The sequence below is a fragment of the Microcaecilia unicolor genome, chromosome 1 (assembly GCF_901765095.1).
Source record: "Microcaecilia unicolor chromosome 1, aMicUni1.1, whole genome shotgun sequence".
Lineage (NCBI taxonomy): Eukaryota > Metazoa > Chordata > Amphibia > Gymnophiona > Siphonopidae > Microcaecilia > Microcaecilia unicolor.
This window is the reverse complement of record NC_044031.1, coordinates 4,711,748-4,725,780: the sequence shown is the minus strand read 5'-3', so window position 1 is coordinate 4,725,780 and position 14,033 is coordinate 4,711,748. Positions and strand designations below refer to the sequence as shown.

Below are 14,033 nucleotides of genomic sequence, written 5' to 3'. Positions count from 1 at the left end.
GACTCCTGAGAAAATTAAAATTCACGAGTTAGGAGGCAATGTTCTGTTGTGAATTGGAACTGTTGGCTAGTAGACAGAAAAAAAGAGGATGGGGTTAAAAGGCCATTTCTCTCGGTGGAGGAAGGTGAAGGTATCTATACAACTGAAAAGTTGAAAGGTATTCCTCATCAGTGAATTCATATCAGTTGGTCATTGACTGCATTATAGCTAATGACAGATTATGTCAGGTGTACCCTAATGGTCAGTACGTTGGGCTTGGGGAAATCACTTAACCCTACATTTTCTTAGGTTAGAGGACGATGGAAAACCAGGGGTTTTGGTGTTGGCGGAAACTGAATCTCCAGCCAAAATTCACCACTCAGTTTCGTCCCGAAACGAAGCTAAAACCAAAACCATTCCCCTCCCCCCTCAATATTGGGCAGATCACGCCTTGCCCCCCCCCCCCAAACCGCCATCTGGACCTAAAAGGAGATGAGAGGAATGCGTGCCCTCCCCCCACCCCCAGGATTGTTCTGGGAGGTGTGGCATTTGGGGGGGGGGGGGTGGAAGGGTGAAGATTTGCCTAGGTTGACAGGGGTCCCACAGAGCCTTCACCAGCTTAGTGAGTCCTTTTGGATTTTCTTTGCCTCCTCCCCCACTCCACTTCCCTCCCTCCTGAACCCTCTGCCAGAAAGAATTGGAGGAAGGGCTTTTTAACAGAGTACTGCAGAGATAGTTTATACCCCCTTCCATATAAAGATCTGGACAGATGTCTCCAGTTGTCTATTAGATTGTAAGCTCTTTGAGCAGGGACTGTCTTTCTTCTATGTTTGTGCAGCGCTGCGTATGCCTTGTAGCGCTATAGAAATGCTAAATAGTAGTAGTAGTAGTTCCCTAAAGTAGATACTTTGGTGATGATGGTGATGGAGAAGACATCAACCTTTTTTTCTTGTTTTTATTGAAAATGTTTTTGAAAATAATATACAATCAAAGCAAAACAATCAGAACATAGGCTAGACAATAGTAACGCTATTCGGTCCCATCCCCCCAAGCCCCCCTCACCTCCCATTCCCCCTCCCACCCAACGGGAGCAGTTTGGCTCTGAAGGATTCCATTGATAAGGCAGTGCAAGGTGATCAGCTGGCAATCTGTGGTGGTTATGTAGCAAAGAGCGATCTGGAGTCAGGAGCGACCTTCCTAATGAACGTGCTAAATGCCTTGGGCCATAGAACTGGTCAGGAGATGCAACCTGCAGGCCTCAGCTCTGCAAGATCCCCTTTCAGGATTGGTTGTTTGAGAAGGAGTGTGAAAAGCCAGTCAAGAACCTGGGAGAGTCCAGGCTTCAGAGCCTCCCTGAAGACAAGTCATGCTCAGCAGCTAGATGCATGGAGAGCCAGTTCTACTCAACGAGGTGCAACGCCTAGGACTCAAAAGAGACAGTCCTTTTGAGGGGCTAGGAGGACTATGGGCCCTTCCTCCTTCTGCTCCTCTGCTGCAAAGGTCTACAGCGAGGAGCAGTGGACTCTGTCCATAGGGGTATAGGTGGGGTGTTCACTCCATCTAACAGGTCTAGGCAACCTGTGATTATTCAGTGTGAAACAATTGATGCTTTTTTAAACTTCCCTTTTGGATAAATGCTCTCCCACACTCAGTACATTTGAATGGCTTCTCTCCTGTGTGGGTTCTGAGATGGTAATTTAGTCCTGACTGTTGGGAAAATCTTTTATCACACTCAGTACATTGGAATGGTTTTTCTCCCGTGTGGTACCTCTGGTGGGATTTTAGCTGTGATATTGTAAAAAACGTTTTTTCACACTCAGTACATTGAAATCTCTTCTCCTTTGACTCCAATGGCTCTTTGTGATTTGTTTGGTGGAATACTAAGAGATATTTGCGACTAAACCTTTCCCCACATTCAGTACATAGAAATGGTTTCTCCCCAGTGTGAATTCTCCGGTGTCTTATTAGGCTTCCTCGCCATGTAAAGCTTTTCTTGCATTCGCTGCAGGGAAATGGTCTTTCATTTTTGTGACTTTTCTGATGTATTCTTAAGGAGTTCTTTCTTGCGTAAACCCTTCCACACTCAGAGCATGAAAAGATTTTTTCTCCGGTGTGAGTTCTTTGGTGTAACGTTAGATTACTCTTGCGCGTGAAGCTTTTCTTGCATTCGCTGCAGGGAAACGGTCTTTCCTTTTTGTGACTTCTCTGATGTATTCTTAGGGAGTCCTTTCTTGTGTAATCCCTTCCACACTCAGAGCATGAAAAGATTCTTTCTCTGGTGTGAGTTCTTTGGTGTAAGGTGAGATAACTCCTGCGTGTGAAGCCTTTATCGCACTCAGTACACGAAAAGGGTTTTTCTTTTTTGTGAATATTCTGATGTGTGATCAGGCAGTCCTTGCGTGTGAAAGCTTTTCTACATTCAGAGCACGAAAAGTTTCTCTCACCTTTGTGCATTCTTTGGTGTGACGTTAGATGACTCTTGCGCGTGAAGCTTTTCTTGCATTCACTACACGGGAAGTGTTTTTCTTTTTGGTGAATTACCTGATGTTTTTTTAGTACGCTCTTTGAACTTAAAAATTTACCACATTCAGCACATTGAAATGGTTTCTCACACCCGTGGAGTTTCTGCTGTATTATTAGGGAGTCCTTAAGACTAAACTTTCTTTCACGGTCAGTGCATTGTACAGATGTAGAAGGCCTCTCTTCTGGGGTACTGCTCTTCCCTTTGTGTTTTGTTAGGTTATCCTTATGACCGAAACATCTGTCACACTCAGTACATGGAAAAGGACTCTTTTGTGTGTGTGTTTTCAGATGTCTTCTTAAGCTGTCCTTATGATTAAAACACTCAGAACATGAAAAATGCCTCTTCTTTGTGTGTGTTTTCAGGTGTTGTGTTAAGTGCGCCTCGTGTGTGAAAGTTTTCTCACGTTCTTCTGTCTTCTCTCGTTTCGTTTCCTGTCTGATCTCGTCACCTAATGGATATTTTAAAAAGGCATTAGTCATGTATTTGTGACCATAGACACATTTCTGCATTTCTCGTTGTATCATCACTGCTCTGAGATTTTCACACGCTGATACGGCTGCACATCCCTGACCAATCACTTGTGCTTAATGCGACACTCTCCAGGTTACAATTAATTCAGGAGTTTATAATTACGGTCATATTTCCCTCTTCTTAGCAGCATAACATTGGCTGCAAGTCAGCTACTGTATCCAGTTTAAAATTATTTTCTGGACACACATTCTTACAGAATCTCATGAAATGTTTGTGCAACGATACTCCTAGTTACTTATCTGTGAATTTTCAGCGACAGGTATCGCGTCTGTTCTTTACTACTACTACTACTACTACTATTAAACATTTCTATAGCGCTACTAGACTTACGCAGTGCTGTACAAATTAACATGAAAAGACAGTCCCTGCTCAACAGAGCTTACAATCTAAATTGGACAGACAAACAGACAGTTAGGGGTGGGGAAATTGCAGTGGTAGGGGTGATAAGTGAGGGCGTTGAGTAAGAGAGTCATGGTTAGGAGTAGCAAAGAGGTGGGCTTTAAGCCTAGACTTGAAGACAGCCAGAGACTGAGCCTGACGTACTGGCTCAGGGAGTCTATTCCAGGCATAGGGAGCAGCGAGATAGAAGGAACGGAGCCGGGAGTTAGCAGTGGGGGAGAAGGGGGACGACAGGACACATTTACCCAGCGAACGGAGTTCACGGGGAGGAGTGTAGGGAGAGATGAGAGCGGAAAGGTACTGAGGAGCTGCGGTGATTTAACCAGAGCTGACATTGTGATGTCATAATGCCTCAGTCCACCAATGCCTAAGAGCCAACCTCATCAGCGATGTCACAATGGCTTGACTGCCCTATACTTGGCTTTTTATTACATATAGCAGTGATTTAACCAGAGCTATATTGTGATGTCATAATGCCTCATTCCACCAATGCCTAAGAGCCAACCTCATCAGTGATGTCACAATGGCTTGACTGTCCTATACTTGGCTCATACTACTACTACTACTTTAAACATTTCTATAGCGCTACTAGACTTACGCAGCGCTGTACAAATGAACATGAAAAGACAGTCCCTGCTCAACAGAGCTTACAATCTAAATTGGACAGATGAACAGACAGCTAGGGGTGGGGAAATTGCAGTGGTAGGGGTGATAAGTGAGGGCGTTGAGTAAGAGAGTCATGGTTAGGAGTAGCAAAGAGGTGGGCTTTAAGCCTAGACTTGAAGACAGCCAGAGACTGAGCCTGACGTACTGGCTCAGGGAGTCTATTCCAGGCATAGGGAGCAGCGAGATAGAAGGAACGGAGCCGGGAGTTAGCAGTGGGGGAGAAGGGGGACGACAGGACACATTTACCCAGCGAACGGAGTTTACGGGGAGGAGTGTAGGGAGAGATGAGAGCGGAAAGGTACTGAGGAGCTGCGCTGATTTAACCAGAGCTGACATTGTGATGTCATAATGCCTCAGTCCACCAATGCCTAAGAGCCAACCTCATCAGTGATGTCACAATGGCTTGACTGTCCTATACTTGGCTCATACTACTACTATTAAACATTTCTATAGCGCTACTAGACTTACGCAGTGCTGTACAAATTAACATGAAAAGACAGTCCCTGCTCAACAGAGCTTACAATCTAAATTGGACAGACAAACAGACAGTTAGGGGTGGGGAAATTGCAGTGGTAGGGGTGATAAGTGAGGGCGTTGAGTAAGAGAGTCATGGTTAGGAGTAGCAAAGAGGTGGGCTTTAAGCCTAGACTTGAAGACAGCCAGAGACTGAGCCTGACGTACTGGCTCAGGGAGTCTATTCCAGGCATAGGGAGCAGCGAGATAGAAGGAACGGAGCCGGGAGTTAGCAGTGGGGGAGAAGGGGGACGACAGGACACATTTACCCAGCGAACGGAGTTTACGGGGAGGAGTGTAGGGAGAGATGAGAGCGGAAAGGTACTGAGGAGCTGCGCTGATTTAACCAGAGCTGACATTGTGATGTCATAATGCCTCAGTCCACCAATGCCTAAGAGCCAACCTCATCAGTGATGTCACAATGGCTTGACTGTCCTATACTTGGCTCATACTACTACTACTATTAAACATTTCTATAGCGCTACTAAACTTACGCAGCGCTGTACAAATTAACGTACTTATGAAGGCCTGAACCAAGCAGTTTCAGTGCTGCTAAATATCGTCGGACCCAACCCTGAGGAGACGTGAGGATTCCATATCGTCCTTGTCAGTACCGAGGAGACTCGGTGACGGGCATCGAGCGAAGGTGAAGAAGCACTGTCACTGATCTCCTTCGACACACGGTGCCGGGAGCTCCGGGGTGTTGAGGGATTTGGCACCTGAAAAGCGTTGGATCACTCCCCCTCCACACAGGAGGTACCGATGTGCCAGTCTCTTAGCAGCCCAGTACCTGCACCTGAGCCTCAGCAGATTCTGCCACCAGCTGATCCACCGACCCCACAGCCTTTTCCGATGACGGCTCTCAACGAGTGCATCTGGGTCCTGCTTCCAGAGCTTCTGGAAGGACTGCTGCACCAGTCTGCTTCGGTGTCAGGGGTGCTTGCACCTTCTGTGCCGTCTGCTGCAGTAGCGACTGGTCCTTCACCTGCGGTGAGGTCCCCATCCTCGGTGCTGCAAGGTGTCGACTGCCACCCAGGTCGACTCCCCTTCGACATCGGCAGAGGAAGCTTCGCCGCAGTCCGTACGGGCATCAGCCTCTCGACATTGCCATCGAGGACGTCAATCCTCAGCTCAAGGCAGGCTCAGTCTCGGAGTTCCCTGAGAGGTACCATCCGATACTGAAGAGGAGTGCTCGTAGGAGTCAGAGAGAGATCCCAGATACTTTTCTTCCAATGAGTCTTATGGGATTCCCTCTGAACCTTCCCCTGCACCTGAAAGGAGACTGTCTCCTCCTGAGAGTCTTTCCTTTACCTCCTTTGTCCAGGAAATTGCTGTGCCTATTCCCTTCCCTATGGAGGTTGAGGATGAGTCCAGGGCTGAGATGCTTGAGGTCCTGGATTATTCTTCTCCGCGTGGAGAGGCTGCAATGGCTCCTTTGCATAATGTACTGAAGGAAGTCCTTATGCAAAACTGGTCGTTCCCTCTGTCTAATTCCGTGATCCTGAAAAAAGCTGAATCCCAATATCGGATGCACGGTACATAAGTACATAAGTAATGCCATTCTGGGAAAAGACCAAGGGTCCATCGAGCCCAGCATCTTGTCCACGACAGCGGCCAATCCAGGCCAAGGGCACCTGGCAAGCTTCCCAAACGTACAAACATTCTATACATGTTATTCCTGGAATTGTGGATTTTTCCAAGTCCGTTTAGTAGCGGTTTATGGACTTGTCCTTTAGGAAACCGTCCAACCCCTTTTTAAACTCTGCTAAGCTAACCGCCTTCACCACATTTTCCAGCAATGAATTCCAGAGTTTAATTACACGTTGGGTGAAGAAAAAGTTTCTCTGATTTGTTTTAAATTTACTACACTGTAGTTTAATCGCATGCCCCCTAGTCCTAGTATTTTTGGAAAGCGTGAACAGACGCTTCACATCCACCTGTTCCACTCCACTCATTATTTTATATACCTCTATCATGTCTCCCCTCAGCCGTCTCTTCTCCAAGCTGAATAGCCTTAGCCTCCTTAGTCTTTCTTCATAGGGAAGTCGTCCCATCCCCGCTATCATTTTAGTCGCCCTTCGCTGCACCTTTTCCAATTCTACTATATCTTTCTTGAGATGCGGCGACCAGAATTGAACACAATACTCAAGGTGCGGTCGCACCATGGAGCGATACAACGGCATTATAACATCCTCACACCTGTTTTCCATACCTTTCCTAAAAATATTCTATTTGCTTTCCTAGCCGCAGCAGCACACTGAGCAGAAGGTTTCAGTGTGTTATCGACGACGACACCCAGATCCCTTTCTTGGTCCGTAACTCCTAACGTGGAACCTGGGTTGATGAGGTTGATGAGGTTGATGAAGTCTCAGTTACCCCACAATTCCAAGGTGGTGGACTCCGCCCTCAAGAGAGCCAAGAGTACTAGACTATGCTTCGGTGCCCACAGGCAGAGAAGCTAGGACCTTGGATTCTTTTGGGAGGAAGACCTATTAGGCCGCTATGCTCGTTCATCGTATCCAGTCCTACCAGCTCTTCACGAGCATACACTTGTGGAACTCAGTGAGGCAGCTGTCTAGCTTGGTTGTTGCCCTCCTCCGGAGCAGGCCGAGCCTTTTCGCCCGGTGGTCAGACAGCAGAAGGCGTGTTGTAAATTCCTGGCCAGGGGTGCTTACGACTCTTTTGATGTGGCATCCAGAATCGCTGTTCAAGGTATAGTGATGCGCAGACTCTCATGGCTGCATGTCTCTGACCTGGATCATTCAGTTCAGCAGTGAATGGCAGATGTTCCTTGCCGGGGGGACAACCTTTTTGGTGACAAAGTAGAGGATCTTGTTGACCAGATCAAGAAGCATAATGATACTATGGATTCTCTCTCCCGTCTGGCGCCTTCTACTACAACCTCCTCAACTAGGAGGTTTTTTTGGGGGAAGCAAAGTGCTCCCTATTCCTATGCTAGGCACTCCAGCTTCTCGACAGGCTAGTCAGGCTCAGCCCCAGTGTGCTCGTTCTCATCAACAGCATGCACCTAAGGCCCCTGCTACTCCCCAGCAATAGCAAGGGACGAGCTCTTGACTGGCTCCAGTTAAGCATAGCCACAGTAAATGTGTCCGTACCGGACGACTTGCTGGTTGGAGGTAGGTTAATGTTTTTTCACCAAAGCTGGCCTCTCATGACCTCCGACCGGTGGGTTCTTCAAATAGTCCAGTTAGGATACACCTTCAATCTGGAATCCAAACCTACAAACTGCCCGCTGGGAGCTCATTCTTACAGCTCCCAGCACAAGCAGGTACATACAGAGGAACTTTCCGCCCTTCTAAAGGCCCATGCAGATGAACCCATTCCACCAGGGGAAGAAGGGCTCGGATTCTATTCCAGGTATTTCCTTGTGCAAAAGAAAAACAGGGGGGATGCGTACCATCCTAGACCTAAGGGCCCTGAACAAATTCTTAGTCCGAGAAAAGTTCAGGATGGTTTCCCTGGGCACCCTTCTTCCCATGATTCAGGAAAATGATTGGCTATGCTCTCTGGACACACACACACCACACACATCTTGATACTTCCAGCTCACAAGAAGTATCTTTGAATTTGGCTGGGAATGCAGCACTTTCAGTATCGTGTACTGCCCTTTGGCCTGGCAACTGCGCCCAGAGTGTTTACAAAGAATCTAGTGGTAGTTGCAGCGTTGGTACACAGACTGGGAGTGCAAGTGTTCCCTTATCTTGACAATTGGCTGGTGAAGATCCCTCGGAGGAGGGTGCTCTGGAGTCCATGCGAATGACTATCCAGGTGCTAGAGCTACTGGGATTCGTAATAAAATACTCCATCTCACTCCTGTCAAAAAATTGGAGTTGATTGGAACACTACTGGACAATAAGTCAGCTCGGGCTTATCTTCCCAAGACAAGGGCAGACAACCTCCTGTCCCTAGTGTCCACAGTTCGAGCGTCTCGGCAGATCACAGCTCAGCAGATGTTGAGACTTTTGGGGCACATGACCTCTACAGCACATGTAACACCCATGGCACGTCTTCATATGAGATCAGCTCAATAGACCCTAGCTTCACAGTGGTATCAAGCTACAGGGAATCTAGAGGATGGTCCACCGATTTTCAAAATTCTCTTCAGTGGTGGACAATCCGGTCCAATTTGACCATTGGACGAGCATTCCAAATTCCTCAGCCACAAAAGGTGCTGACGATGGATGCATCCCTCCTAGGGTGGAGAGCTCATGTAGATGGGCTTCACACTCAAGGAGCCTGGTCCTTCCGGGAAACAGGTCTTCAGATAAACCTCCTGGAACTACGAGCGATCTGGAATGCTCTGAAGGCTTTCAGAGATCGGCTGTCCAACCAAATCATCTTGATTCAAAAAGACAATCAGGTTGCGATGTATTACACCAACAAGCAGGGGGGCACCAGATCTCGTCCTGTGTGTCAGGAAGCTGTTCAGATGTAGCTTTGGGCACGCCATCAGGGTACGTATCTCCAAGCCACTTGTCTGGCCGACAGGTTGAGCAGGCTAATGAATATTGGCATAGCCCCAAAGATCTCCGAGTGTGGGGCACTCCCTCAGTGGATCTTTTTGCCACTCAAATCAATCACAAGGTCCCTCAGTTCTGTTCCAGGCTTCAGGCCCATGACAGACTAGCATCAGACACCTTTCTCCTTCACTGGGGAACGGGTCTTCTGTATGGGTATCCTCCCATACCTCTAGTAGGGAAGACTTTGCTGAAACTCAAGCAAGACCGATGACACAAAATTATTCAGGGTCGTCAAGTCGCAGGAGGAATGTGAACGATTACAGGAGGACCTTGCGAGACTGGGAGAATGGGCGTGCAAGTGGCAGATGAAGTTCAATGTTGACAAGTGCAAAGTGATGCATGTGGGTAAGAGGAACCCGAATTATAGCTACGTCTTGCAAGGTTCCACGTTAGGAGTTACGGATCAAGAAAGGGATCTGGGTGTCGTCGTCGATGATACGCTGAAACCTTCTGCTCAGTGTGCTGCTGCGGCTAGGAAAGCGAATAGAATGTTGGGTGTTATTAGGAAGGGTATGGAGTCCAGGTGTGCGGATGTTATAATGCCGTTGTATCGCTCCATGGTGCGACCGCACCTGGAGTATTGTGTTCAATACTGGTCTCCGTATCTCAAAAAGATATAGTAGAATTGGAAAAGGTACAGCGAAGGGCGACGAAAATGATAGTGGGGATGGGACGACTTTCCTATGAAGAGAGGCTGAGAAGGCTAGGGCTTTTCAGCTTGGAGAAGAGACGGCTGAGGGGAGATATGATAGAAGTGTATAAAATAATGAGTGGAATGGATCGGGTGGATGTGAAGCGACTGTTCACGCTATCCAAAATACTAGGACTAGAGGGCATGAGTTGAAGCTACAGTGTGGTAAATTTAAAACGAATCGGAGAAAATTTTTCTTCACCCAACGTGTAATTAGACTCTGGAATTCGTTGCCGGAGAACGTGGTACGGGCGGTTAGCTTGACGGAGTTTAAAAAGGGGTTAGATAGATTCCTAAAGGACAAGTCCATAGACCGCTATTAAATGGACTTAGAAAAATTCCGCATTTTTAGGTATAACTTGTCTGGAATGTTTTTACGTTTAGGGAGCGTGCCAGGTGCCCTTGACCTGGATTGGCCACTGTCGGTGACAGGATGCTGGGCTAGATGGACCTTTGGTCTTTCCCAGTATGGCACTACTTATGTACTTATGTACTTATGATTGCACCCTTCTAGCCGCGTCAGATTTGGTTCCCTCTTCTTCTGGAGTTGTCCTCCGAGGAACCATGGAGACCGGAGTGTTTTCCAACCCTCATCACTCAGAACGAGGGGTCGCTTCTTCATCCCAACCTCCAGTCCTTGGCTCTCACGGCCTGGATGTTGAGAGTTTAGAATTCACCTCCTTGGGTCTTTCAGAGGGTGTCTCCCGAGTCTTGCTTGCTTCCAGGAAAGATTCCACGAAGAGGTGTTACTCTTTCAAATGGAGGAGGTTTACTGTCTGGTGTGACAGCAAGGCCCTAGATCCTCTCTATTGTCCTACACAGACCCTGCTTGAATACCTTCTACACTTGTCAGAATCCTGGTCTCAAGACCAACTCTGTAAGGGTTCAGTTCAGTGCAATTAGTGCTTATCATCGGCGTGTAGAGCGTAACCCTATCTCTGGACAGCCTTTAGTTGTTTGCTTCATGAGAGGTTTGCTTTTGTCAAAGTCCCCTGTCAAACCTCCACCAGTGTCATGGGATCTCAACGTCGTTCTCACCCAGCCGATGAAACCTCCTTTTGAGCCACTGAATTCCTGCCATCTGAAGTACTTGACCTGGAAGGTCATTTTCTTGGTCGCTGTTACTTCAGCTCGTAGGGTCAGTGAGCTTCGGGCCTTAGAAGTGGGTGCACCTTATACTAAGTTTCATCACAACAGAGTAGTCAACCGCACGCACCCTAAGTTCCTGCCGAAGGTGGTTTCGGAGTTCCATCTGAACCAGTCAATTGTCTTGCCAACATTTTTCCCCGTCCTCATGCCCGCCCTGGAGAAAGCAGTTTGCACAATTTGGACTGCAAGAGAGCACTGGCATTTTACGTGGAGCGGATGACGCCCTTCAGACAGTCTGCCCAGTTGTTTGTTTCTTTCAATCCCAACAGGAGGGGAGTCGCAATCGGAAAACGCACAATTTCCAATTGGCTAGCAGACTGCATTTCCTTCACAAGCTGGGCTGACTCTGGAGGGCCATGTCACAGCTCATAATGTTAGAACCATGGCTATGTCAGTGGCTCACTTAAAGTCAGCCTCCATTGAAGAGATTTGCAAGGCTGCAATGTGGTCATCAGTCCACACATTCACATCTCACTACTGCCTTCAGCAGGATACCCGACGCGACAGTCGGTTTGGGCAGTCAGTGCTGCAGAATCTGTTTGGGGTTTAGAATCCAACTCCACCCTCTTAGGCCCATTTTTATTCTGTTCCAGGCTGCACTCTCAGCTAGTTGTATATAGTTTCAGGTTAACCTATGTTATGTCCTCGTCGTTGCAAGGCCCAATTGACCAATGTTCATTGTTTTGAGTGAGCCTGGATGCTAGGGATACCCCACATGTGAGAACAAGCAGCCTGCATGTCCTTGGAGAAAGCGAAGATACTTACCTGTAGCAGGTATTCTCTGAGGACAGCAGACTGATTGTTCTCACAATCCCTCCCACCTCCCCTTTGGAGTTATTTGTTATGCTTTTTTATTTAATTGAGGTACGTGCTTGCGCGGTGGGCGAAAAATCAGTCCGCGCATGCATGCTCACCAAAAAACTCTAGCAAAACTTTCTTGGTTTTGCTATGGCAAAATGCCAGTTCCCGGGCCAATGCGGACTTGACCAACGTGTGAGAATAATCAGCCTGCTGTCCTCGGAGAATACCTGCTACAGGTAAGTATCTTCGCTTTATGCATGACGAAAACACCAGCTCTATAGACGTTTTTTCAAGTGTACAGCGCTGCATACGTCTACTAGCGCTATAGAAATGATAAGTAGTAGTAGATCTTTCAGGCTTTTTCCTCCTTTTACTAACTGTGAATTTTCTTAGCATTAGATTGTAATAATCGTTTTTCCTTTGGTTGGTATTAACGCTTCCTTATAAAATACCATTTAGGACACAACTGAGCATAACTGGGGCTTTTCTGTCCTGTTACATGCACAAGAGGTGTTTAACTGCGGCAAAACAATAAATTTTTAAAGATCGGGAAGGGAGAAGGAGAAGAGATGCCTGGACCACAGGGCCCCCTGGAGCCTGTGGGGCCAAAGGCAGCTGCCTTGTTTGCCCCCTCCCTCCCTAATGGCGGTCCTGCTCACATGAGGATGGAGTAAGGTAGAACAATCTCCTATGGACCCTTGAACCCAGCACCCAGGGACTCCATGATCCAGATTTTCACTATTCAGGCCCCTGCCACTCTGCAGGATATTAGACAGAAATGTGGACAGAAATTGTTGTGTGATCTCATTTTCTGGAAGTGTCGTGTCTTTGGAATTTGGAAAAATGGAAACCAAAAGAATCAGCCTTTGTGTCTGCTAAAAATGTAGATCATGCAATCCTTACCTAGAGACATCAGGGTCTCATAATTCTCCTTCATCACCTCCCTCCAAAGCTCCTTCTGCCCTTCATCTAAATACTCCCACTCCTCCTGGGAGAAAGAGACAGCGATGTCTTCAAACGTCACCCGCATCTGAAACACAAACCAGAAACAAAGTCCATCAAGCCCATTATCCTGTTTCCAACAGTGGCCAATCCAGGTCACAAATACCCGGCAAGATCCCAAAAATGTACAAAACATTTTATACTGCTTATCCCAGAAATAGTTGATTTTCCCCAAGTCCATTTAATAACGGTCTATGGACTTTTCCTGTAGGAAGACATCCAAAACTTTTTTAAACTCTGCTCAGCTAACCACCTTTACCACATTCTCTGGCAATGAATTCCAGAGTTTAATTTCACGTTGAGTGAAGAAATATTTTCTCCGATTTGTTTTAAATTTACTACATTGTAGTTTCATCGCATGCCCCCTAGTCCTAGTATTTTTGGAAAGCGTGAACAGACGCTTCACATCTACCCATTCAACTCCACTCATTATTTTATAGACCTCTATCATATCTCCCCCTCAGCCGCCTTTTCTCCAAGCTGAAGAGCCCTAGCCGCTTTAGCCTTTCCTCATAGGGAAGTCGTCCCATCCCCTTTATCATTTTCGTCGCCCTTCTCTGCACCTTTTCTAATTCCACTATATCTTTTTTGAGATGCGGCGACCAGAATTGAACACAATATTCGAGGTGCAGTCGCACCATGGAGCGATACAAAGGCATTATAACATCCTCATTTTTTGGAGTGTTGCCACGATTTGGGTTTGTGCCAGGTACTTGTGACCTGGCTTGGCCACTATTTGGAAAACAGGGTACTGGGCTAGATAGACCATTGGTCTGACCCAGTATGGCTAATCTTATGTTCTTTTCTTGCCTTTCACATTTGTTCCTAAGGGAGTTCCATCGGATGATGTCACCCATGTGTAAGAGTGCTTGTCTTCTGTCCTAGGAGAACACCTGCTACAGGTGAGTAATTTTGGTTTACAGAAAGAGTGGTGGATGAGTGGAATGGTCCCCCAGGAAAGGTGGTGGACACCTGGGCTATCTGAAATCAAGAAAGCATGGGACAACCACAGAGGACCTCTGAGGCAGAGGACGGGATTCTCGAGCTTAGTAATCAATACGGATGAGCAGACAGGATACGCCATGTGGACTTTACTTTTGCAGCTTATCGACTCTAGAGGAAAGGAGAGAGTTGCCTGGCCTCCCACCCCAATCTCTGTGTGTGTAACCCTTGTTGTGTCTTAGAGGAAGGAGAGAGGGGGCTTCTAAAAAGCTTATTTTATGCCTAGCGTTACAGC

The 14,033-nt window shown here is 47.2% G+C and overlaps 1 protein-coding gene across 1 annotated transcript; it reads right to left on the bottom strand.

Annotated features, from left to right (window-relative positions):
* Nucleotides 1–865: 865 nt before the first annotated feature.
* On the bottom strand, nt 866–12,731 carry LOC115462224 (zinc finger protein OZF-like). Its single transcript, XM_030192237.1, has 3 exons — nt 12,698–12,731; nt 1,061–2,951; nt 866–919 (listed from the first exon to the last, which is right to left on the bottom strand). The coding sequence occupies exons 1-2, from the start codon at nt 12,729–12,731 to the stop codon at nt 1,564–1,566; spliced, it is 1,422 nt and encodes a 473-aa protein (XP_030048097.1). The 3' UTR covers nt 866–919; nt 1,061–1,563.
* Nucleotides 12,732–14,033: the final 1,302 nt, after the last annotated feature.

Bases quoted from the DNA above. Each gene is read 5' to 3' on its own strand.
- LOC115462224 (XM_030192237.1), bottom strand. From the start codon at position 12,731: ATGAAGGAGAATTATGAGACCCTGATGTCTCTAG. The intron at 2,952-12,697 runs GTAAGGATTGCA...AATATCCATTAG, and splicing joins TGAGACCCTGATGTCTCTAG to GTGACGAGATCAGACAGGAA.